We start from the raw sequence: 26,531 nt of genomic DNA, 5'->3' as shown, positions 1-26,531 counted from the left end.
CATAAAACAGAAAATTGACCAATGTGCCAAAAAGATAGGCTTACAAGATCAGGTCACAAATGTGACTCAATTTTGGAAAACCATCCTTTTTGCCACATTGGTCAATTTTCTCTTTTGTATCTAAAATGAGGCACTGGGTGTTGGCCTTTGTGTCAAAATTTCAGCTTGTTATCTTGTAAGGTTCCAGAGATATGGTCAATTTTACTGTCTAATACATTACAAAGTACATAACTTCATATTAATACATTGAATTCTGTGTGTGATTAAGCATGACAAATTGTGACAAATCATTTCGTTTACAATTAATTCTGTATAAAAATATTATAAAGAGACTTTTGATAGTTAAATCAAGTGTTCCTGGTCCTTTTCTTTAATTAAATGCCATGTATCATTGTCTAAGACTTAGTTTTAACATTCTAGCACCTGAACAAATCACCTCATTTGTAAGTTAATTGGTGTCCCACGCATGGTGAAATCACTACATGGTCTGATAAAATCATCCATATCTCCTAGCAGAAAGAAGCTTTGGGTGTGAAATTTCACCTTAATAAATGTGTAAAAAAATTAATTTAAAAAAATTGCTGAATTTTTAATTGAGTTTTCCTGCAAAAATAGCATGTGCCCAAAAGGATGGCTTTCCAAAATTGGGTCACAAATTATTATTCACAAAATCTTTCCCAAAGCTAAGTACTGTAATAATTACACTATGCATGGCCACAAGGGATTTTCCATATATATATATATAACTACCATACTTGGACATAATATCAGGCAAATCCAAGTGACCATAATCCATTATAATATTATGTCCTATCCAAGCATGCTTACACTTAATAGGTGAAAAGACAAACCTCCATTCACCCCATTAGTTTTATACAAAGGCATCTGAACATCGATTGTGGGTTATAGAGTGGACTTTGGTACTCACACAACTTTATTCATGCACCATACAGCCTGTACGTAATGCTGTTTTAAAAGTGATTGTGGGTTTAATTTGCTTTAGTGCATGGTATCATTTCTAGCTATTTTATTATAACCTGTAACCCCATTAAAGTAAGCTAAGTTGTTAAGATAAACACTTAAGAGCAATTAATACATGAGAATGTCTGTCATGTGATTGACATGTGCTGTGTGGAAAAACACGTACAATACCAACACTACAAAACAATCAGGTAAGATTTAGATTTGATACTGGGAAGGCAGCTCAGCTAGCTGTTAGCATTTGCATTTATACATATAAGTCATAAGAGAAGCTGGAAGGGCTGTCAATATTGCTATTGCAATATAATATAGCTGCAGAGACCATATAGTACAGCATTTACAGAGCTGATATCATTAGGTTGTAATAGTATAATATTATAGTCACACATTGCTTCTTGTGCAAACTGTTACTTGGAAAAACAACAAAAATTAAAAACAATGTCCAATGACAGAGGAGTAGCTACAATGTAGACAATTGAGGTAGTTGCCTCACCAAATATTGCTGACTGAAGTCACTGGACTGAGAGCTCATTAGACCTTTTAGATGCACTGAAAGCTTACATTAATAGTTTATATGCTATTTATTTCAACTTATTGTACATAGTAAGAGTCCATCCAGGGTTAGCTCTAGGCGGTTAGCTACTGAAGTTTTCAAAAACTAGTCAAGCAAGATCGATGTACTCTAATAGAGCAGTCACCCTAATAGAGCAATCATCCTAATACAACATTTAAGCAAATTTTTATAGTTTTGATAAAATTAAGCTACTTAAATTGCTCTCACAATCAATCTCAGATGGTCTAACTTTCTCAGATGGTCTAACTTTCCCAGGGGAGCATAATCCAGACCCCCTGGATTGACATGTTACAAGTGCTTAGCTATATACTAACGCTACTCAAGTCAAGGTCTGAGCAACATGTATAAAATACCATAATGTACATTCTTTGAAATACCATAATAGTAGGACTAAAATTACCTCCATATATTCAATCTTATTACTCTTAACTTTCAAAAATTCCTGGGGGCATTCTCCCAGACCCCTAGCTGGAACATGCTATGTACGCCTGATTGAACTTACACACTAGAATGCATGCATCATTCATAAGCATTGCAAGGTCTGCCTCACCTATTTAAAATTTCTAGCTATGCCCCTGAATGAATTTTGAGATCAATTTGACTACTATTTTCTGCTGTACATCAAGTTGTGGTAGCTAGAAAAGCAAGCAATGATTGGGCTAATCAAGAAGTTGTTCTCAAGTTTTGAGTTTTCCCTTGAAAAATTGTTTGACCAAGATTGAAATATGACTTCTCAGTTATTTATGGCAATAAAAAGTGGACTGTCACATTTTCAACCTTTTATGACAAATAGTCAGACTCAGTTCTGAAGGGCTAACCAAGTCTGGGCCTGTAGAACTGTGATGTCTTGATTATAATCATGAGAATGAGTGAGCATAATGCCTTTGACTTGTATGAACTTTACCCTAAGCTTCACCTCTTTAGTAAGACCACCTTGTTATTGTAGCCAAGTCGTGTATATACAGCTAGGTTGTACTTATTTCAACTAAGTGTTACTAAAGTGACCTCTCATTACCAAGACTACCATGTTATAGTGACCGCATAAATTTTTGGCCCCATATTATGAGAGGTCACTATAAGTTTAACAAAGGACAACTTATTTAATTTTTTGGCTCCATACATGTTTTGAGAGCCATGTGACATGTTCAGGAGGCCAATTCCCTATCTCCTACCCAACTACCCCTATACCAGTACTACCAGTAGTAGTAGTACAACACAATCCACATCTTCAGTTAGTTACTGACAACACAAGCACTTATACCTGAAGTGATTACGTTACAGAAGTTCATTAACTGCTCCTCACTGGTCAGTGTATGTGTAGAGTGCTACTGTATGTATTGAGATTTTCAAAGGATGTAAATTTTCACAATTTAGATTTTTTTGGTAGCCATGGCTGTCTGCCAAATTAATTTTCATCCTCAAGAATGTGTAATTATCACAATATTAATCTATGACACTAATCCCTGTACATTACATTATCTTTGCTTATGTTCATCTTGCCACCTAAAAAATCCTCCTGCCTCCTACAACTATTAACTACAAAAATTTCATTTGTTTGTGTGTGTATATTCAAGGTTCTGCTCATATTGGTCAACAGTGTCCACCACATTTTAGTGTTTGTGTCTTTACTTCAGCCTGTTATGTGTGTCTCTAGGGCTTGCACAGTGGTCCCTTGTATTTTGACATGTTTTCATCATTTCTGTCAGCTTACTAGAATTTTATACAATAATTATTATTATTATGGTCTTGTGGGTTTTATAAAATGGAAGGGTGAGGTATGCACTGTGGTTAAATGTAGCAGTCAAGTATCTTTGGATATCTGTATGTGTTTGCTTTCACAGTATGAGAAGCAATCCATTCCACACACCTCTTACTGTGGACAATTTTTGTAGGTCTGCATCAAATATGCCGGCATAATAAAATGCATAATAATCTGGAGTGCTATACCAGCATCATGTTAAAATATTAGATGGATATTTCAAACTATGGAACTTAATTCTATGAAAATAGATTGATGCTCCCTAATAGAACAGTTAGTGGAAACTAGATTGATACTCATAGAATAGTCACTCTGTAGTGAAACACTTTAATAGAGTGTTCACTTAGTAATAAGTGTTCCAAGATAATGTTGCAAATCTAGGAGCATAACACAAGTATAATGGAAACACCTAAAGAGCATAATATAGGTGATAATATTTGGATATTTCCAAAAGCATTTTGGGCAACATTTTGAACATAGACTCAGGCCTATACAGAAAAGTGACAAAAGTCACATGATGGTTATATAGCATGAAGCTATAACTGCCCTATACCATGAATATCTAGTAGTAGAGAACAATAATGGAATTCAAAGGAAGACAAAGGAAGATTCAAGATTCATGTCTATACTGAACGGCAAAAACAAGGCATGGGCAACTTCCCTACTTGCTACATATTCTAGATATGATCCCTAATCAAATTCAATTATTATTGTTATTATTATTTCCTTGTACATCAAAACGTAATGCACACAACAAAGGAAGTCACCTATACACCTGCAGCTGCTCAGGTGTGTCATTGTTTGACTGTAGAAGTGAATCTTTTCATTAAAGTTGCACAATAATGTGTTTCTATAAACTCTTGATAATAATTATATCGTATCATGTGTAGCTCAAATTATTTTATAGGATAATATATTATGCACTGTGACATTAATTTTGAATCAATAAAATAAACTAAACTTGAACAATTAAGACCATAAGGAAAACAGTAACTGATGATATTAGGTGAACAATTGGTTATGTCACAGATTTTTCCTTTACCTTAAACATTGCAACTGGTGGAAAGAAAGAAGTGGAGAATTTTACAATACCTTTATTGCTGTGTGCATAGAATCAGCAGATAGTAGTCAAAATTCCTACAGTAGTATTTGTAACACCACAAGTGGTGTTTGTCACTGTATAATGACCAACTGTATTGATTACAATGACAAGACAAACTATTGTGATCTGAAAGTCTGCCATGCATTGAAAGTGTTTACTGATGGTGCTGAGTCAATCAAAGTGGCAAGAGCAAAACAGTGGTTCAATATATATAATTGCATGCACATAGGTGGGGGGGGGGGGGGGGGGGGGGGGCTAGTCTGCTGAGGAGGGCTTAAGCCCCTCTCAGAATGATATCTCACTGAGCATTTATACTGAAGCAGTACAAAACAGCCTATAGCCACCTGGAAACACTTGGTACAGTGGTAAGACACCAACTCTTAAAGTAAGAGGTCAGTAGCTGTAGGAAAATATATATGTTTAGTTTTTACTACAGGTTTTTGCTTGAATGCTCTATTAGGGTGAGCATTCTATTAATCTATATCACAGTTTTCAGCCCCACCCCAAGAAGGATAATTTATTATGCTCATTAATGCATTGCCAAAATAGGTTTTTATTACAACTACAAATAATTATAATCTGATGTTTTAGTTAAAATACTTCAAATTGTACCTATAAGTTAATTTTGGTGAACTTTGAGACTGTTTGTGAAAGCTAAAATGGCTACAGCATCTGGGAGGCCCCGCTACCAGAGATTCCATATTCTGGTCAGCCCCCTTACATCAACTACTTCCTCTGCCACAGTCATTGCATTTACTGAAGCTGTAAACTGTCATCTTAGAAATTATGGAGAGGCAATTGGACAGCTGTTACTTTTTTTGTGTCATTTGTTATTAAAATGATGTCATGCATGATGCATCAATGTTTGCTGTAAAGTGAGGCAGTACAAATAAGATCAATCATCGAGTTTTCCTGTCTTAATTTCTTGATGCCATTTTGCAGTATTTAGTTTGGCAGAATTGATATGGATGACAGTAGAATTCATAAAGATAATGACAAGACTTCAAGTTGGATGGAAATGATTGGATCATGACACTACTAATCTTATACAAGGCATTGCCACAGAGAGAAATGTCCAATTTGCATGGAGCATAATGGCTGCACACTTGCGTTGTGATAATGACAACTATTAACTGTTTTGTGTATTATGCATACGTGTGTGATATTGTGTATGTAAATGCATTATTCTCATTATTGATTGTTTATTGTTTTACTTTGAAGCCCTGCAGCAAGCAAGTCTTCCCACTACTACTAAACGCTACTACTTGCCATACAACATGTAGAATAAAATGAATGTGTATAGCTGACAAATATTTATCAGGAAAGCTGTCACAAAACAGCAATGTAAGTGATATGGATGGTATGTATTGACATCTTTATTGAGATTGTCAAATTATAGATAATTAATGAGAATTGTGTATGGATACATAGTACATGTGTGTTTTTGTGCGTATTATTCAGTATATAACGAACTAATGTTCTGCTTGCAAAGACCTGCAGAATAGACACCTGTATTGCAATATAATTGAATATGACTTACAATTTTTCCAATTCTTTTTCAATTTCCTCACTTGATGCTGTAAGCTGTGTATGTTCTTTGATGGTCTTAAGCTGGTACACTCCAAGTTTTTGGGTTGTATACCATCATTTGAAGATAGCCAGTGATCAAATACTTCTATGCGTGAATCCTCTGGCTCATCGGGATGCTGCTTCTTTGTAAGTGTTTGATTCAACCTCCAAACAGTAGGCAACCTTTTTCCAACAGTGGTGACCCTTGGAACTACCACTTTGATCAACTGAGACATTTTAGGCACTATATAAAGAAACACATTCATAACTGATTACTGCATGAAAATATGTGCCACATATAGTATAATTATTTGGATAGACAGTGGTGTTCTTAGTTCATCTGTGCTATGTATATAGTTGGTAACAACAAAAAAATAATAATACACACACCAAAACAAAGCCCAGAAGGACGGAAAAGCATTACAATGTGTGGAGACCTTCATTGACTGATAATCAACTCTATACAAAAATACAGTTCAAAATGCCTATACAATATTATATAGTTTCAAAGCATCTAGATATGACAGCTAAACTTCTGAAGATACGAATGCATTACTAAAGTATAGTTAACTATACCTTTATCGTGGAGAGCAGGAACAGTTTCTAATGCTGAATAGCCTGAAAATGAACAATTTTAGCAAGTAAAAACATTTCACATAGGACTCTTTATTCACAAGCTTATCCTTGTAAACAACATGCACAATGATTCTTATAATAAATGCTTAGTAATATGTTCCTTAAAGTTTAGGTTGTTGTACAAAAAATATCCCTGAACCAATTAGCTACACTACTAGAGTATTTTAATGCATTTAGCTACCTTCAATGTTGGCACAAACAGAAGACGGTAGTGCTTTGTAGGAATTTTAGTAACCTTAGATCTTTCATAACACACCAACGTGTTCTTTTGATGAATATCGAGGATGACATAAGGTGGAGATTTTTCCTCATTGTTTAGTGGACACTGTAAACAAGTCACTGGAGGTGTTGTTGATGGCATGCATACTTTGCTGATCTCTGAGATGAAGGACTCCACACAGATTAACAATTCCCTGTATTGATGGAGAAGTAGGGGTAACTTATCACCAGTTCGCTGCTCATCTTGAATTGTGATAAAGTATTCAATTTAAGGCTGAGACAACTGCAGCTGAAATTGTTGCCATTCTCCTATTTCAAACCAGAAGTATGCTGCTCCTCTGTAAATGCTATATGATAAAAGTTTTTAACATAAGCCTTAGCAGTACTTGTTGAATACATGCACGCATTATATGAACATATACATACATATACATACATTCATGTGTACATATGCATACACTGTAGTGACATTTTGTAAACCGATTTATGAGATGCCCTTTCTGGCAGCGCCATTGGATGGTTTTCATTACTAACTTGTTGAATATACTCTCTGGTACAAATCTGTTTGCAAAGTAGTAGAGAGTACAAATATCTCCTTGCTTATAGGGCAGTATGTAGCTTTCTCATCATACACAAGAAGAGAAGGGACCATGAATACCCTCCCTTTCTTTGACACATTCAACTCACGAGGAAACTTTGTGTTTGAAGGTAGCTCAGCAGCTAGGTCAAACCTACCTAATAAGCCCAACAAAATATTCTTATCATTAGACCGGCTGGATTGTTTTAGCATGTAATCAAGCAGTGGCTCACCAAGAAGAGCATACTTGTTGTACGCTCATAAGACTGTTGAAGCTCTGCAGTGTTGGGAGTGTAATTGCTATTTGAGACAACTGTGCAGACAAGATCAGATACTTCCTGAGGAGATATGAACATTTCAGTTCTCAAAGAAGGCATTTCTAGATAGTAAAGCAGAATTCCCTTTTGGTGAAATACTGAAGTAGTGCATCAACCTCTTTTCTCTCCTTCAATACCAGCCATACTAGCTAAATCAGTAGCTTTTTCCAGTGTAAGCCTAACTGCAGTCTGTACTTTTTCCAGTATCTTTCCTTCAAAGTTGAGGTAGACAATTGGGTGCACATGTAGCATTGATCACCCACTCAGCAGCTTCCAAAATGGTAATCCTTAAATGATCAACAACCTCTGGATCAGGATTGCTGTTACCAATAAAATGGAATGCTTCTTTTTGCGGATTCTGACAAATGCTCCAAGAAAGGCTTACCATCAAACAGCTGATAAATCATCTTGGCAATAGACTCTTGCTCTTCTAGCATGTGCTCCAACCATCAAAACTGTAGGAACACGAGCAGAAGTTGCTCCTTTTGGTGCCTGCTGTACACAGAGTGAAGTAGAAGCTCAATGGTCTCAATATTGATTTGCATTCCCCTGGTTTTGATCTTTTTTCCCAAACCTACCAAAACGCTGTCGACTGATCACTGGATCGTGTAGCTGTTTTGAAGCATCAAACACCAACAAAGCTGTATCTTCAATGGCCAAGCACAGGAAGTGTATTATAAAATATACTTCCTGTCCACCAATATCAAAGACAATAATTCTGATCATGCCATCTTAGGAGATTGCTTCACTAGCTGCTGTGGCTTTGGCTGCATCAATGACTTCTAGGGGAATTGGCTCTGTAGGTGTTACTGGTGAGGTGTGTTCTATTGATATCAGAGATATGGTGGATTTGACTTCACTTCGGTGCTGCTTAGGTATCTCAGATATTCGAAAAGTAGCAGTGATTGTATGCCACTTAGTAGAAGCCAGCTGACGATCAACACTGCAAGAGTTGATGGACACTACCACTGTAGATGTCTGGGTAGGTTGGAAGGGCTTGTTTAAAAGAGTGTTAATTGTCATTGTCTTGCTTGCTTCTTCAGCTCAAAGGTGACAAGCTTGAATTGGCTGCAAGATCTAGAACCTCTCTTTAGAGCTTCTTGGTAGCATCTGATTACAGATACATCAACTGATTCTTGTCCATCTTGCACATTACTACCTATATTTACATGAATAATTGTTCATCACATACAATTAAACTTAGTACCACAATTCAACTATAAATCCTTCTAACATGTGCCCTCAAGCTTGAGCATATATATCAAAAACTACCACAGTAAGAATTGCACAACAAATATGTGATGCAGCTATACATACACTGGAATTTTAAAACAAGTTTAGCACTACCGTACAGTGATACTATGAATTGACCCCTGTATGGTACTCCCTTGATTCTAGGACCCCATACACCTTATATTTGTATATCTAATGTCTATACTCAGTAGAGTTTCCCTGTGAGTATTGGAATAGCATTTAAATGAGCAAGGACACATCCGGAGGCAATTAAGGCACACACAAATAATTTATTCGAGCAATTTGATTTTGTGATGCCAAATTACTCTATTAAAAATTAATTTTACCAAAACAGTTGTCTTGGTTGTGTCTCAATAGTATGCCACTAATGATTGTGCTACTGTTATAACACATATGGTACCTGTTGTATATAGTGTTACATCTGAACAATAGTGAACTCCAATACACAGTAGTATTTTCATCACAACACAAGTATTCCTCATGCTGATACGTACATGTACCACCATAACTGGGGGGTCAGGGGGCCATGGCCTCCACACTATTTTTCAAAAGTATGTTTTGGTCTCCACACTTTTGGGGCCAAGTAGCTCAGGTTGAAAAAAATCTGCCAAAGTTATACATTCACAGAAGAAATACATACCTTCATACAAGAAGACATGCAACCACCATAGAACAGCACAGTCTTTTGTGGCAGCACCAGTCTGTTGTGACTGCACAGCAACTATCAAGCTATCTACTGTATTAAACCCAAAAGTGCCTGTAATTTTATTTCTGTTTAGTTCTGGCACGTGATATTTTGCTGTTCAAATATTTTTTCTGGAGCCTGTGCAGTAGAAAGGTTGCCACATTTGTGGTAGCTAAAAGCATTACCCATGCATCCTCTGAAGGAAACTCTTCTGGTCTGATACCATGGTTGCATCATAGATAATGTATGCGTTCCATTTTGTCCACTACTTTGCAGACATACATTATCTATGGTTACATGTTCACATAATTTGAATAATACCCATGGAAGAGTCGTAGGCAAGTAGACGCACATTCAGTACAGAGTTTTGGCTAAATGAAGTATGACAGCCTACCGTTAATGTGAGTCTGTGAAACATTGCATATGTTAGTAAAGTCCACATCATCCATACAAAACTACTTAACATTATATACGTACCAGTGTTTTGGCACTTCCCCCTCCACTGAGATAGAGATATGCAGAGGGAATAAAACTATATAGCACAAGATCTCACTACAGTCAACTGTCTTGACCATGCTGCTAATTATGCTCTGAAATTCTAATTTTAGCAGCTACAATTAATTCACACACAACTATCAGTTGCCCTGACTGTTAGACATGAGGATACATGTAGTTTATAGGCATAGCTAATATACTGGTAAAGCTAGCAGCATAAGTAACATAATACCATCTATGCTACATTACAGGTAGTAGCCCATTAAAATCCATTAAAGACTGCGATTACTATGATGTTTGTATAATTATAAGACTGTAACCTGAAATTCCTGTGTTGGGGGTGGCACCCAAATGAAGAGAATGTGATACTACAGAGCCTGAGGGTTTCTAAGTTCCATAGAACCCTGTGTTTTGAAGTCTGACTTATTTAGACCACAACCATCCTACATATATGGTGATAAATCTCAAGTAGCAGCCTTTGTTATTTCATTGATACCCCACATGCTGTGGTCTTACTAGGTTGAAAATTCAGTATCTTTAGTTGATAGTTTACTGTTCAAATTGGCATATCTGTGCATATTTGTATAGTTATTTTTCACATATTTTAATGTACTCTCATAGTTCTTACATCATCTGTTCACTATGTCTGACCATGGGAATGAAAGAGAGTCCACATGCCAGAAGGAACTTTTGGTAATAATCTAATTCTTGATTTCAGAAATTGATGTTGTCATCACTACAGGTGAGGCAATCTGTTATAGTGCATTTGTGAGGATCATGTGGTTTATATTTCTTCCTATCTTTCAATGGTTTTATAATGCATCTAGGGCCACTGTGTGGTGATGTCGTTACTTCTGGACTGGTGGACAGACAAATTGGAGAACTGTGATAGTTGGGTGTAGCCCATTAGCCTCGTGTGGACTCTTCAGCGGTGTGTATTGTGTTATCATGATGTGCCATACTGTATCATTTAGGGTGCAATCGTCAAGTGTTTCTGGCATTTCCCAGAGTGCTCCGGAGGTTTGTGGTCTCACTTAGTGGGTTAGGTGAGAATTTGTGTGTCATATAGCTCAGTCAAAGATATGAAAAGAATATAATTATATATATAATTGTTTCTATAGAATAATTTTATTATTTTATGTACATCCAGGGCATATATGCAAAACAGTTTAATGTAGTTCTCAATTTTCTTTTTGTAGTTGGTGTTGACCAGTTTATGAAGGAGGCTATAGATGTCGTGTATAGGTCTATGCAAATGGAGCCATCAAGTTGATTAATAGACATAGCTAGATTTTTTTGTGTAGTGATCTTCAGGTGTCACATTAATAAGCACCAGTTGCAATGTGAATGTTTTAGTGTTTGAAGTGTGTTTGTATGAAAATTGTTATAAGAGTTCAATGGCATTCACAAATGTGGGGGGTGGTAAGTTATCGGTCCAGCTATGGTTGTGACAAAAGAAGGTGCTCTAGTGTGGGATGTACCCTCCATAGCCTTGCTCACCTGATGTGTTGTGTGGTAAAGTATGTGGAGAGCAGATCAGATGATGGCATATGGTTAACAGTGTTCTCTACCATGTTGGCTATCTGAGGTAAGTAGAAGGTGAACAGTGTTGGGGGTAACGCGTTACATAATACGTGTTACATAATAATTATTATGCGCTTGTCAATTTCATGCCTCACCCCCGGGGGGGGGATACAGGGGATTTGACAAATCGTGGTGTCAAATTCCCCACTACTGGGGAAAAATCGGCTGTCAAATCCCCCACCCCCTAGTAGGGGATTTGACAACACCTCAAGGATGACTAAGCGCATATTTCATGCATGCGACTATAGTAATAAACCTGCCCTGTAGCTAGTAAAATTATAGCAAGTGCGATTTTATTGTTTAGAAATGCAATTACCGAAAATCGGTTAGTGAATCATTGGACAGCTGTCAATTGCCCCAGGGGTGGGGACAAGAAGCAATGTCAAATTCCCACCTGGGGTGTGGGGACGCCCGGGTGTGGGGGGGGTGGGGCATGAAATTGACAAGTGCATTACTTTTGTGTAATATAACGAAATATGCTGTAAAAACAGGTAATATAACTCAAGTTACCTTACTTGCAAATGTCGTTACCCAAGTAATGAAGTCAGTTACTGTATGTTTCTACTGACTGAGTAACTGACTGACTGTGACTGACTGATGCCTTCAGACTCGATAATGGCTAAGGCTATGGGCTTGATTTTTTTTACTGTTCGACGTCGCTTCGGCCCGACAGGTGCCTTTTGGCATACCGCATGCAGTACGTACAAATACAATGCATTCTTCATGAACTTAGGGGGCATCTCCAAACTGATTTTGGTACGCTTAACGTCATAATGACGTTAAGGGGGGAGGGGGATTCAGGCCATGATGTAGCTGAACTCTCTAGCATCCATTACGCTTCATTGTGAGCTATGTTAGACCCGTTACACAGCATTACAAATCAAGAACTGTTCGAAAAGCACCTCTGCAATCAAAGTAACCTATATGAAAAGTACGAATAATTTCTGTTGCAAAAGAAAGCCATCATTTGCTACTGCCAAATTGACACTTTTTGCTGTCAGCAAAGATGAATGGGACTCAAAGGAGGACACTGGTAAGTCCATGAAGAATGCATTGTACGTAATGCAGTATGCCAAAAGGCACCTGTTGGGTCAAAGCGATGTTGAACAGTGAAAATCTCAAACCCATATCCTTAGCCGTTATCAAGTTACACTTGCCTGAAGGCATCAGTCAGTCAGTCAGTCAGTAGAAAATTCTGTTTAATAATTAAAAAAAATTCTGTAGCAACTTGTTGAAAGTGTTTCGGGTCAATCTGAAGACTTTTTTGGGCTTAGTTTTACCTAACCAATACTGCTTCATCGTTGTCAGGGAAAAGAGAGGCTGGCTTTTGGGTGATGTTTCTTCATGGGCCATGCCTACTCCTTTGTGGTCCCTCCTATACAGTTCTATCGTACTGTATGATACACATCAACATCATGATGCTCAGAAACAATCACAATTAATTCCAGAATTGCTATAATCTCACAGCCCTAATAATAAGTTGAATAATTGGTAACAGCCAATATTAGCTAATTTGTGAATATCAGTATCGGTAACGAAGCGGAAATAATTAGCCGATTAACTGAAGCCCACAATCAATCAATAGAGACAGTAATAATTATACATGAAAGTGCTGTATGCAGTAAAAAAATTATTTGTTTCAACTGCTTTGGCTTGTATGTCTATGAAAAGTATGATTGCAAGGTTATAGCAGGCTAAATTTATGGGCTGTCCATGCAATTAGTTAACTGCTCTTTGCAGAGTCTGGAATCCCACTAAAATCACAGTTTGAGGAGCTGCCTCATAACAATTTGGCTTCCAAGTCCATGAAAGGGGTCAGTGGTAAAGCTGTAACAGACCTTGTAGATTGGTCCGCCCATGCAATTATCTACATTATCATTACAAATGCGATGTACACAAACTTTATGTGATTTTCTACTTCTCATCCCTTTATGAAGAATTGAAGAATAACAATATATAATCACTATTGGTTATATCGGCACATCGGCTACAGTAATGAGCATTCAGTCGGTATTGGTAATATGCATATCGGTACAACCTTAAAGGGTATGCATTGATAAATCCTATATAAAAAATCGATATACTCTAATAGAGCAGTCAAAACAGAATATTCATAATGGAACACTATTTACTATCTTGATAAAGGAGCTAAATTTTGAGTTTTACGGAGAATTTGAATGGATCATTACACTTTGGAAATGTGGAATCTGGAATAACGGATATCTAGTTTTACAGATTATACAAATAGCTATGTAACACTGCGGTGTGGGCAGATCAAACGAATTTTTGGGTATACATATCCGATATTACCCGTGGTTAGGGAATTATCTGTATAATGCTCTGTGTACTGTAGAGCTAAAACTTTCTCCAACAACTTTGCAACAATCGAGCTCGGCAACAATTAATCGGACTAACCACTGAAATGGGCTTACATTACAACGTTTCCAATCACTAGGAAATACACCAGTTTTTAAGGACTTGTTATCAACTGGTAGTATGGAAGTGACTATCTCTTTTCCCGTCCCCATACAAAAAAGTGGTTTGGATATACGGGGGACCATACATGCCATACGCGCTGGTGGGCAGAAGATCGAAACAAGGAATCCGAAAAGTCACAATATACCCTTAAACACCCCCTAACCAAACAATTAGCAACAACTCACTGATGCCTCCTGTCTTGTTCACTAGAAGGCGCTGACCAGGTAGATGCTGACGTCAGCGTCGTGCAAGTCCCCGTCCCCCCACATGCAGTTGTACGCATGCGTAGATTCACCGTACTACCTTACTGGCGTGTCTGTTTCGGTCAACTAGTCAAGCGAAAAATGTCTTCATATGTGCCCGACCAGATAAACTTTCCTAAAGAAGAAGAAAAGACGTTGAAACTCTGGAAAGAATTGGACGCATTCCAGACCAGCTTAAAGCAGTCCAAAGACCGTCCTAGGTAATATAAGAGTTGTATGTTAGTGTAGCTGTCTGATTTAGTCTGTAAAAAACCTTATGACAATTGTGATCGTGCACGAATGTATTAGAATACACCGCGAACCCCTTGTGTAGGTACACCTTCTACGACGGACCGCCATTTGCAACAGGTTTACCTCACTATGGTCACATACTAGCAGGAACTATTAAGGTGTGTGTAGTCCTAATAGTGTAAGACATGTCTGTTGTGTGTTATCCCTTCCCCACGTGTGTAGGACACAGTGACACGGTATGCCTGTTCTATACCATATGCGTATTTTGTACCGTACGCGTATGGTATGTACCATACGCGTATGGTACATACCATACGCGTATGGTACATACCATACGCGTACGGTACGATTTTCCGTACCATACGCGTACGGTATAGGCATACGCGTATGGTACGTACCATATGCGTATTATGCCTTTTCTCAATGTCTTCTAGCCTTGCCATGGTAGCCGTCAGAGGGTGACAGGTCAGACCCTTTCTGTCTCAATTGGTGGTAGTGTGTTGTCTCGGGTGCATTCTGTTCGGTATCTTGGAGTATTAATTGACTCTGCGTTGTCTTGGAACTTGCATATTTGTAATATGTTGTCTAGAGTTAGATCAAGACTTGCTTCAATTATTCGGTTTGGGTCTCTGCCACCTGCAGTGTTGTGTGTATTATATTCAGCATTTGTGATGCCACTTTTTGATTACTGTGATGTTATCTGGACTCCATCTACGGCAAAACAGACTTGTATGATTGAAAGGATTCATTCCAAATTTATGCATAAGCTGCCGTCATCTTTCAGTTCCAAGTTTCAATTTACATTGACTGAACGTCGCCGTTTTCATACGGCTATTCAGATTTTTAAATCTTTACATCGAATTTCTCCTCCTTATTTACATGATATATTTCAGTTTTCGAAGGATGTTACTGGTCATCTTAGTCGTAATGTTAAACGTTTATTTGTTCCTAGAGTGTTTACCAACTATGGCAAACAAACTTTTTTCTACCGAGGAACTGTTTTATGGAACAACCTTAAGTCCACTGTTACTGGGGCTGCCACTTTGTCGTCATTTCGTAATTATTATCTTAATTCTTAATTCCTGTGTAATTTTGTCTATGTATCCTTAGTTGTGTATGTATGTTTGTTTTTTTTTTTTTGTATATTATTAGTTATTGTATGTGTCTATTGTATGTTTGTTCAGGGCTCCACTGAAAATCAGTTTTACTGAGTGGACTCCCTGCTTAAAAATTACAATTACAATTACAATTACAATCGCCTAGCTACAATGGGTTTACCTTTACAGGTATTTTTAGCTGAGTAAACTTAGAACACAACAAAATAATCTGCTTAACTGTAACTATAAATTTATTCTTCAGCACGTTGCACACTGTTATCCTTGCCTTGCCCATGCAGTTCCCACTACAGTGCTACTGATGTACCTAAATCTTATGTACATGTTGTCTGCAGAAACTTCACATGAATGGTACTGTGTATGCTACTTTAGCTATCAGATGGTCTCAATTATAAGTGTGGATAACTGACAATTTATGTGACGCAATTGGGTAGAGAGCAATTACAACGTGCATGGTAGCTACAGTATGAATTGTACATAATTATACTGCTTGTGCAAAGCTAACAACTTAAAAAATGAACTTCAGAAGTGTCATCAGTTGTGTAACATGGCCCCTCACTGTCTTTGCATATTTATCCGGCTGCTATATACACTCTTCTTCTTTTGAGGATCCAATTTCTTGTTTACATACTTTTCTTTTTTACATACTGTAAATAGTACCACCACTCACATTCATCACAATGGACCTGCAGCACAAATTAATGTGGAATTTGTTAACTTTAAAGAGTACATTCAGATAAGAGTAGCTAAAAAATTGGTTCGATTTGGATGTAAATTAATATGGTCGCTATGTTTTAACCAATCAGAATGCAATATTTTTAATGTGTATTTATATGGAATTGTGGATACTGAATTATATCAATATCTATAATATGTTTATGTTGAGCTACAATGCTACGTCTACTGGCTTAGTGTTTATATCACTTAAACCATGAATTCAATGATATTCATTGAAATAATCATGAATATCAGTATGCTGGAAACAGTTCTACAGAGCCTTACAGAAAAGGCAGCACAGACCACTGTATGTAATATTATTAATCAATAACTGAAAGCACACAATAACAACTAACTAACTCTTACACAATATTTATATTACAGGCATCCATAAATTACATCACAGTTATATTACATCATGTTGCATCATTACATTACATCATTACCTCTATTACAGGTATGAAGGAGGAGTAGCATTATGTAATAATGGCCTGATTTTTGAATTTTCATTGTATCAATTAAACAATGGGTCATGAATCCAATAGGAAGCAATATATGTGTAGCAATTGCAACCACAATGTACTGTGTGGAAGAAGAAACAAAAAAAATTTACCATAAAATTTCAGTGTTTGTGGTTGCTATGCAACAGCTAGATAATTTTAACTCAACTATTCTAAAGAACATGCATTATACCAGCTTGTGTAGTTTAAAAGCAATAGCATTTTCCACTGTGGAGAAATAAAGTCATTTATTATAAAAATTCAAGATGGGAATCCATGGGTGTACGGTGGCACTATTGCATTGAAACTGCCAGATACTTTGATGAAATGAAATACATTTGTTAAGCAGACAACGAGATACATTCGTTATAGATTACACCAATGACTAGAAATCAAGACTTATGATATTTAATCCTCTTCCTTTGATTTATACTTTTATGGCTTACTGTACATAGGTGATATCATTTTTTTCATGAAGTTTCCAACCCAGTTGATTATTTCATCTTTATTAATTTTCACTATGTATAGAATTCTTATCAGATCCCACTAGATCAGCAGGACTTAACACAATTCAAGACTGGATCTGCCAGAATTATTGTTTTTATCATATAGCTATCGAGACTGTGGAACAGTATACACCAATAATTGATCTATCTCATAAATTAAATTTATATTGAAAAATTATTATTTGGAATGTTCCGTTAATAAATTTGCCAGCAATAAATTTTGTACTTAGTAGTCCCTGCTGCAAATTAATGCTCCATGATTCCTGTTTTATATGAACTATTTCATTATTTAACTATAGGATTTTCTTCCTATATACCCCTTAAAATTTTACCTACTAGTAATTTTATATGTCCAGCTCGAGGTCCAGCTACCAGTGCTACACACTGGTGACACCGGTAGACCCGCAGTTCTGAAAGTATTATTCAATAGCTATTGCAATTAAACTTTGTGCACAATTCTGTAAAGCATTAATTTAAATAGCTATATACCATTTATCTTTGCATAATGTTTACAAATACATCACGATCAAGTCATTTGATGACTGTAGTAGAATGCTGCAGATGGTCTCAAGCAAATGTCTGGTCCAATTCATTCATTCAGCAGTAGCTATCAGTGCTTATTCTATGATTTGGCAGAAGTGCATGGTATCAGTGCATGCTACCCTTGAGTCTAGACCCTTGCAGTTATGTTGTAGCTATATATTGTCCTAGCAAAATAAGATGTCATGCAGTTTTATCACTTATATCATTCCATCAATATTCTTTCATTTTAAATTGCATAATATAGCTAGGTATGCATCATGCAGTAAAGAAAATCAATTAAGTTATATCCGAGGGGTCCGACATGAAGACCTTAGATTCAATATTTGCAAAGTTTTAGCAGGGATTTGGGATTTTGACCAGGATTTAATATATTTCAAATATTTTGGAATACATTAAAATAAACCACTAGAATTGTGCAAAGTATTTAATTACAGAATAGCAATGCAAGATCTACTAAATTTGAAGAATTCTGAATTATATTTTGGCTTTTTCTTCAATATCTGTTTAACATTATGAATATTCTATTAGAATAGTTTCAACTGCTGCAGTTGACTGCTCTATTAGAGTATCTCGATCTTGTACCATAGATAATATATACCTCCGGAGGTATATATTATCTATGCTTGTACAAAGAATAAACGGAGAATTGTGGAATAGAATACAAAAATTTACGGAATTTCAAGACATTTAAGGATTTAAAGATTCGTTCAGCCTTAGAGATTTAAAGGATTTTATCCAAGATTTAAGGATTTGAATCCTGCTTAATGCTAGATTCCATACGTGTCAGACCCCTCGGTTATATCTTAACCACAGTAAAGCAAAATACATCTTAGCTTTAGAGAATAGAATAAGTATGATCAGATCAAAATATGACTGCTCTATTATAGAGTATCTCGATCTTCAATGAACAGAAACCGCTAAGCCAGCCGTCTCGGAGACTAGCCCCTTCAAAGGAAATGAAGGCAGAGCGCCATCCAGCATAGTCAATAGGTATGGCAGTGTAAAAACTTTTTGCTTGATATTATACGCATAGCTACCATGCAGGTTAGCTATACTCATATGGTACGAATTGCTGTACCATACGCGTATGGTTGTACCATACGCGTATGGTTGTACCGTACGCGTATACGCATATGGTATGTACCATACGCGTATGGTACAAAATACGCATATGGTATAGAACATGCCCACCAGACAGGACATCATGTTGAGAGAAGGTTTGGGTGGGATTGTCATGGGCTACCAGTGGAATATGAGATTGATAAAACCCTCGGTATAAAGGTGAGTAGCATGGTATATAAACCTGTTAATGTGGACACTTGAGGACACCTACATAATCCAGACACTTAGTTAAGATATATACTGACCTGAACTACTATTGGTTGATCATGATGTCTGTATCACACTAGCTAGAGCCTGTTATGTGGACTATATTGCTATAATCAGTCATCCCAGACCACTTCATCTGTTCCTTTGGGTAAATTACTGTGCCATCATTAATTTGACCAACTTGGCAGTTGACTACTTGTATAGATGCTCTGAAAAGTAAAGGAGAGCCAGCAACAGCAAGGTTTACCAACTCCAGTAACCTTCAGCTTATAATAATAATACTTACTATTATATCGGTAGTTGATCTTGCTGGGTTATCTTTGACAAGGGACAGCTTCATGTATGATGTGACAGTATGTTAGTACACTACATCTCATTACCTTACATTGTTATGTTACAGGGCCCAGAAGATGTGAAGGCGATGGGTATAGGAGAGTATAACAAGGAATGTAGGAAGATTGTAATGAGATATTCTACTGAATGGAAGGTTTGTGATAAGAGAGCAACCAGCTCAGTGCTAGAAATAATAACAATCAACCTCTGTTAACCATTGTGTGTGACCAAACCTCATTTTAGTTTACTGTGATCAGTGTCATATGAGCAATATCTTAATAATGGCTGACCTACATAGCTATTTCTAGCTCTGAGAGGGTTGGGTGCTTATGTTTAAGGGTGCTCTTATATTCTGGTCACAGGAGATAGTTACAAGGTTGGGACGCTGGATAGACTTTGATAATGATTACAAGACGTTGTATCCATGGTTTATGGAGTCTATATGGTATGTGGTCGAATTATTAACATTGGTTACCATGGTGATAATACAGGTGGGTGTTCAAGCAGCTTTATGACAAAGGACTGGTTTACCGTGGTTACAAGGTGAGGGGCATATTTTAATATATCAGTGATGAAGTAGTTGTTGGATCAGGTGATGCCCTACTCTACCGGATGTAACACACCATTATCCAACTTTGAGTCTGGTCAGAATTATAAGGATGCTGTGGATCCTGCTGGTAGGTGCTTATGTATATATAAGGAGGTGCTTGTATAGTAGGTGTTTTTTTTGTATTGGTTAGCAATGTTTCATGTGCAATAATTTATTTTAGTGGTGCTTATTTTTCCAGTGATAGTTAATTTTCCACTTGATGATGATCCTAATGTTAGTGTGATAGCATGGACCACTACTCCTTGGACGTTACCTAACAATCTAGCTCTCTGCGTACACCCTGACTTCACCTATGTTAAGGTTAAAGGTGAGACTTAAATTTGAGTACTATTTGGGTCTAAATGGTTGGGAACTGCATCGTTGTTATTGCTTACAATGGAACTGCATCAAAAAGAACACCCTAAAATGTGAACACCTTGATAATCAGAACACTTGTTCATAGTCCCATTTAGACCCCTCACTAATAAAGACTGCTTTAACCCGTAAACCCGCCGAGATCTTTTTGGGAATGCATGTTTACACGGTATAAGCATGCGTGGTGACACTAGGTGGGGTAACTTAATTTTTATAACCTACAACTACACATTGATCAAAAGTCTGTTCACTGGGCTACTTGGAGAAGGTTAAATGAACACTGTAACTACAGTGGCTTACTTGTTTTGAAGTGATGAATAACAGTGAATCATGTCTCCGTGTTTCAAAGCTCTTGCGACGTATTTAATTTCAATTGTGGGTTTACTCACGTGACATATATGGCTTGATAGAAAATTTAACAGCGACTCAAACAGAAGTGATAGGAGCAAACCACACCATTGACTTGTGGACCATTTTATAAAAGTATGTGTGCACAGAATTTGTGTGTTTCCTTACCGAAAATTTTATTTACACGGCTAGTTTTGACCTTATCATTTATGTAGCATTCTAAGTATTATTTTAATCCTTGTTAATTAAACAGGTTTAAGGATTAAGTTTGTCACAAAGTGTCCAGAGCAGAGTCTTGGTTTACTTGAACGTTTAAATCTTGTATACATGTACATATTATAGGTTATGTGTGTGAATTAAGGTTTTTTTAGACCAATCAAACAACAGTATTTACATCATGTTGGAGGACCGGTTGGAGGCATTGTTCAAGAATCCTGAGGAGTATGCTATATTGGAAAGGTTTGATAAGCTGGATTAGTTGTAGTGATGATATGATCTCTTCACAGGTTCAAAGGGATTTCCCTACTGAACAAGAAGTATCAACCATTGTTCTCTTATTTTGCCCATGTGAGCTGTAGAGGATGCAAAAGCTGTTATACGTACCAAATTCTTATTCTCCCTTACAGATGAAGCAGTCAGGTGGTGATCAGGGAGCATTCCGTATCCTGTGTGATACTTACGTCACATCTGATAGCGGTACTGGTGTGGTCCATCAAGCACCTGGGTTTGGTGAGGTAAGATGATCTCATCAATGAGGTCACATGACACCACACACACTATAGGATGACTTCAGGGTATGTACACATTATGGGGTGATCAGGAAAGATGAGCAGGTAGTGTGTTCTGCTGTAGATGAGACTGGCTGCTTCACTAGTCAAGTGACTGACTTTAAGGGACAATATGTCAAGGTATGCTAGGTGTATTTTCCTGAAAAAATACTGTATTTGTAGTATTTCATAATCTTATTGTACACTAGTCAGCAGATAAAGGGATCATGAAGGTACTCAAACAAAATGGCCGTCTTGTTCACCAAAGCACAATGAAGCACAGCTACCCATTCTGCTGGAGGTGAGTAGAGGGTGTGGTTGATATCAATAGGACAGTCCCTTACAGGTCGGAAACCCCCCTCATCTACAAAGCTGTCCCCAGCTGGTTTGTGAGAGTTGAGAGTATTGTTGATAAACTGTTGAAGAATAATCAGAAATGTTATTGGTAAACATGTTTATGTTGTAGTAACATGTATACATACATAATAATAAAATTGTTATTCTACCCCTCAGGGTACCAGAGTTTGTTAAGGACAAGAGGTTTCATAACTGGCTGAAGGATGCTTGTGATTGGGCCATCTCTCGTAACCGATACTGGGGAACTCCCATCCCATTGTGGGTATCAGATGATCTCCAGGAGGTATGACACTGCAACTATTAAGGTTCAGATAATTGTGACTGTTTGTAGAAAAACTGGTCTTGCCACATATTTAGTATTGAGAAATGCCCAGTTTTAAATATTTGAGTATTATAGCTTGGAAAGAAAGATGTGTAGAGATAAATTTGGTCAATCACAACTGGTTAAACTGAGAGAAATTTTCCAGCACAGGTCTTTTACAACAATACAGAGCTGTATACTGTAGATATGCATCCATATGAGATTTTGCTGATAACCGATATTGAATAATATTTTTCAATCCGATATATGTAATACTGCAAGCTTGTCTTTCAACTAATTTACTAGTTTCCATTTACTCTCTTTCTAAAGCATTCCTGTTTAGTGCATAACCATTACGTAATATATCCCTGTTGTTAGGTGGTGTGTGTGGGATCAATTGCTGAGTTAGAAGAATTGTCAGGAGTCAAAGTGACCGACCTGCATCGTGAGAAGTGAGCCGGTCCATCTCTGTGTGTCAGTCCTGTACACCACACGCTACACAGTGTGGACCCCATAACAATTCCCTCCAAGACTAGACCGGGAACTACCCTACATCGGATCAGTGAAGTGTTTGATTGTTGGTTTGAGAGTGGAAGGTGATTTCCCATGTTATTATCATGTGATCACTTGTATGGTTTCACAGCATGCCGTATGCTCAGAGCCACTATCCATTTGAGAACAAAAAACAATTTGAGGCTACCTTCCCGGCTGACTTCATTGCTGAAGGGATTGACCAAACAAGAGGATGGTAAGTGTGTAACTGGTATACAAAGATTATATGCTCTTGAATACATTCCCTACTTTGTATTAAGTAAACGTATTTTACAGTATTATGTTGTTATGTTGTGCCTGTGGCTGTGAAATTTTTTTCCACAACAAAACTGTAGGTATTTGTTCTATACATTATCTGTTATAGCAGCATATGACGTACAATGAGGTTCAGCATTGACAATTTGGTACAATTTGTATGTCTGTCTATCCTATTGTTAAAGTTGTAGGTTCTACACCCTTCTGGTGATCTCCACAGCACTATTCAACAAGCCTCCCTATAAGAACCTGATTGTGAATGGATTAGTACTAGCTAAGTGAGTAGGTGTAGTGATGTCATCATGTAATGTCATTACATCATGTGACATCATCATAGAGATGGTCAGAAGATGAGCAAAAGGTTGAAGAATTATCCTGATCCTGTGGAGGTGGTGAACAAGTATGGAGCTGATGCTCTAAGGTTGGTAGGGGCTATGAGTGAGCTTAATACTGTTGGTGCTGTCATACTGTTACGCTATACACGTTAATCCTGTTATGCTGGTCATACAGGTTATATTTGATCAACTCGCCGGTGGTCAGGGCAGAGGTGCTCAAATTCAAGGAGGATGGTGTTCGTGACGTAGTGAAGGATGTGTTCCTCCCATGGTACAATGCTTATCGCTTCCTTGTGCAAAATGTGCAGAGATTAGAAACTGTGAGTATAGTGGGTGTGGTCTTGTGTTGGTGGGACCTGGATACTTCACCCTCCACCTCCTTGGGGCCAAGTGACCTGATTATCAAGGTGTCCTACTAAGGGATATTGGGACCTTAACTAAATATTGTCTGGATCATGTTGGTGTCTTGAAATCTCTCCTAATGATCATGACCTCAACATGTCAAAACTTTGATCTGTATGAAAAGGCGAAGATTTTGTTACCAGTAATTTAAGTCATATCCATGGCTAAGCGTTGCTGTGTATTATAGTAAAAAAAGTGGAATTCCATTATCCCAAAAGTGGTCACCATTGTCTTGGAGTTATTCATACGTATGTGTGTATGTTGCATCAATTATTTATTTAAATCCAACAATGTAGATGTACATAGATGTTTCCTGTGCTGCATTACACATATACCTATCATTGTTTTCTAATTACCAGGAGGAAGGAATATCATTTAAACACGATGATACACTGACCTATACTAGTACTAATCTGATGGACAAGTGGATAGTGTCCTTCACTCAGAGCTTGTTGTCTTTTGTTCATGAAGAAATGGACCGTAAGTGTGTACAAGCATGGATACTATACTAATAACACGGGATTGGAAGCTCCGTTTGCGGGCTCAATATAGCGTGTACATTCCAAATAAGCACTCCTTGTAGTTTCGTGGACTTGCCTTCAGTTGGTGAAGGCTACAAAAGTCTGGTTATGTCGATGCTAACTTAGCTAAGGGTAGTGAAGAACCAAGGTAAGTGTATAAGATGATATATGAGCTAGTATTTCTGTGCAATTAAGCTCAAATTGTCTTGTAGCACAACGTAAATTGGGGAACACTACGAAACCGTATTCTGTACTCTTTGCCAAGTATTTGAAGACATACAGTGAAAACTAATGGAATTGTATTAAAGTACAGATAATTCCAATGGGCTTGTGCCGCACGTTGGTATAATTAATTCAACACTTTTTCCAGAAGATTTTTAGTGTTAACCAAATGACAAGTGACATAGTTTGTGTACCTGTTTCGGATATTTCTAAGCGTCTTCCAGACAATTGCTGAAATTATGGCGAAGCTAAATGATTCGAGTGTGGCTTAGTGTAACAAATTACAGTTCTTTGTTTTGTACGGACCACCTTAAGCTCGTGGAACAAGAGTCAAATCCCATCCTGTGATAATAGAGCATAGCAACCAAGATAGCAACATAACTAATGACATGACGCAACCATCAAATTAATTACTTCCGGTACAACGAGGAGTGCCGGCGTGCAAAACAGAGCTTCCAATCCCGTGTTATTAGTATAGTATCTATGGTACAAGTTATATATAAAGTGTATGATAATGTACAAGTGTATCTGGACAATTTAGGATGTTTGGAGTTTAGTCCATAGCATCTTGGCAGTTCGTCTTGCTGTGTAAGTTTGACAGACTGTCAGCATTGTCTAGTATCTCTGTCCTTGTCATATGACATAGTGAATAGTGAGGAAACAAGGCTTTTGAAAGGAGCCCCAATAGTGGCTCAAAGAATGGCTTTACTGTTGCAGCACACATACATACTCTTTCTGCCACTATTTCTAACCACCCTTCTACTCTTAGGAGACAAACCCCAACACACGTATATACACCTGCACGCACTATATGGAGATAACTCTGTTCCTAGCATAGCATCCAAATAACTATTTTCTTGGAATACACACATATTGTAAGTATTTCACTGTGTTAGTAATTGAGTCCTCCATTCCTGTGGATGTGGTTGTGTAATACATTAATCACATGATCACATGATCACATGATTGTACAATGATAATCATTGGCAATTGCAGTTGTGCCCACAATTGTGTAGTTCTATGAGATTTAACCATTCACTGTTTGTCTCCCAATGACGAGGGTTTCAATTTAAAGACTGACCCTTTTAGAACAGTAGTGTATATGTATAAGTACTTTGGAAAATCTGGTACATACAGACATGTGTCCAGTGACAGCAGTCCCAAACTAATTGTAGTCAGGGAAAACAATGCCAAGTGGTTGCTACCTTATCAAAATGGCAACTATCTCACTGGACAGCTCCATGGCAACACCTCTGCAGACAGCAGTAGTAGATGTACCACATACGTACTTGTATCTGTTATCATACATTGGCCCTAAGATCACTCATCTGGATGTTTGCTTTTCTTGTGTAGTGGACCAGTGCCTGAGCCAGCAGCTTTCTTGTCACTAGTTTCTGTGTTACGCTTAGAACATGTTATCAAATTAATTTTACATTTCTATGAAACTCTGTTCTGTAGTCTTCTGAAACAAAGATATGCAGAAAGAGTCGCGTATTCTCTACAGAAGCTTGACTAGTGACCCGACAGAAAGGCTGTATACACCCTGTCTTTGATGGTCACATAGATGGATGGCTCTTTACACTCCTTCAATCATATGTAAGTGCTGAGGTTTGCAGCTTCTTGATTAAGGGTATGGGATAGTAAACCAGGGGGGCTTAGTGCTTTACCTCTAGTATCATTAGCCCATGAAGTGGAAGTAAGTGACCATCTTGCTATAACATTCCAGGCAATACTTGTAGT

At 37.4% G+C, this 26,531-nt stretch overlaps 2 protein-coding genes and 2 long non-coding RNA genes across 17 annotated transcripts in view; 3 read left to right on the top strand and 1 right to left on the bottom strand.

Moving 5' to 3' along the window:
- The first annotated feature begins 5,630 nt into the window (after positions 1-5,630).
- LOC136252562 (uncharacterized) lies at positions 5,631-11,565 on the top strand. Its single transcript, XR_010699658.1, has 4 exons — positions 5,631-5,760; positions 10,790-10,910; positions 10,996-11,214; positions 11,368-11,565. It is a non-coding gene; the product is annotated as an uncharacterized lncRNA (long non-coding RNA).
- On the bottom strand, positions 5,691-19,594 carry LOC136252559 (uncharacterized). 10 transcript variants are annotated; one of them, XR_010699644.1, is made up of 6 exons: positions 14,416-14,566; positions 7,277-8,893; positions 6,803-7,187; positions 6,562-6,603; positions 5,957-6,229; positions 5,692-5,910 (listed from the first exon to the last, which is right to left on the bottom strand). XR_010699644.1 is itself a non-coding variant. In XM_066045038.1 (4 exons), exons 1-4 carry the CDS (start codon positions 9,492-9,494, stop codon positions 5,870-5,872), a joined length of 462 nt encoding a protein of 153 aa, XP_065901110.1. In that variant the 5' UTR covers positions 9,495-10,665; the 3' UTR covers positions 5,691-5,869. The 10 variants fall into 10 exon arrangements, 1 of the variants encoding a protein (XP_065901110.1); XR_010699645.1 differs by having other exon boundaries at positions 6,803-7,178; XR_010699646.1 differs by lacking the exon at positions 14,416-14,566 and adding an exon at positions 19,473-19,487 and having other exon boundaries at positions 5,691-5,910; positions 6,803-8,893.
- LOC136252561 (uncharacterized) lies at positions 14,405-14,967 on the top strand. The gene is made up of 3 exons (XR_010699657.1): positions 14,405-14,693; positions 14,807-14,882; positions 14,947-14,967. It is a non-coding gene; the product is annotated as an uncharacterized lncRNA (long non-coding RNA).
- Positions 19,297-26,531, top strand: part of LOC136252556 (isoleucine--tRNA ligase, cytoplasmic-like) — a 34,014-nt gene continuing 26,779 nt past the window's right edge. For 3 of the 5 annotated variants that reach the window (XM_066045031.1, XM_066045028.1, XM_066045030.1), the window contains exons 1-20: positions 19,297-19,386; positions 19,835-19,921; positions 20,130-20,212; positions 20,259-20,310; positions 20,360-20,444; positions 20,556-20,684; positions 21,451-21,538; positions 21,586-21,646; positions 21,706-21,813; positions 21,862-21,987; positions 22,056-22,147; positions 22,193-22,291; positions 22,360-22,486; positions 22,883-22,956; positions 23,008-23,100; positions 23,148-23,252; positions 23,497-23,589; positions 23,649-23,732; positions 23,822-23,966; positions 24,408-24,528. In XM_066045031.1, the coding sequence (XP_065901103.1) occupies positions 19,856-19,921; positions 20,130-20,212; positions 20,259-20,310; positions 20,360-20,444; positions 20,556-20,684; positions 21,451-21,538; positions 21,586-21,646; positions 21,706-21,813; positions 21,862-21,987; positions 22,056-22,147; positions 22,193-22,291; positions 22,360-22,486; positions 22,883-22,956; positions 23,008-23,100; positions 23,148-23,252; positions 23,497-23,589; positions 23,649-23,732; positions 23,822-23,966; positions 24,408-24,528 (1,831 nt within the window). In that variant the 5' untranslated portion in view covers positions 19,297-19,386; positions 19,835-19,855. The remainder of the gene's footprint in view (positions 19,387-19,834; positions 19,922-20,129; positions 20,213-20,258; positions 20,311-20,359; positions 20,445-20,555; positions 20,685-21,450; positions 21,539-21,585; positions 21,647-21,705; positions 21,814-21,861; positions 21,988-22,055; positions 22,148-22,192; positions 22,292-22,359; positions 22,487-22,882; positions 22,957-23,007; positions 23,101-23,147; positions 23,253-23,496; positions 23,590-23,648; positions 23,733-23,821; positions 23,967-24,407; positions 24,529-26,531) is intronic. The other 2 variants (XM_066045032.1, XM_066045033.1) reach the window with 2 other exon arrangements.

Source organism: Dysidea avara, chromosome 4 (assembly GCF_963678975.1).
Source record: "Dysidea avara chromosome 4, odDysAvar1.4, whole genome shotgun sequence".
Lineage (NCBI taxonomy): Eukaryota > Metazoa > Porifera > Demospongiae > Dictyoceratida > Dysideidae > Dysidea > Dysidea avara.
This window is presented reverse-complemented; position numbering and strand designations above follow the sequence as displayed.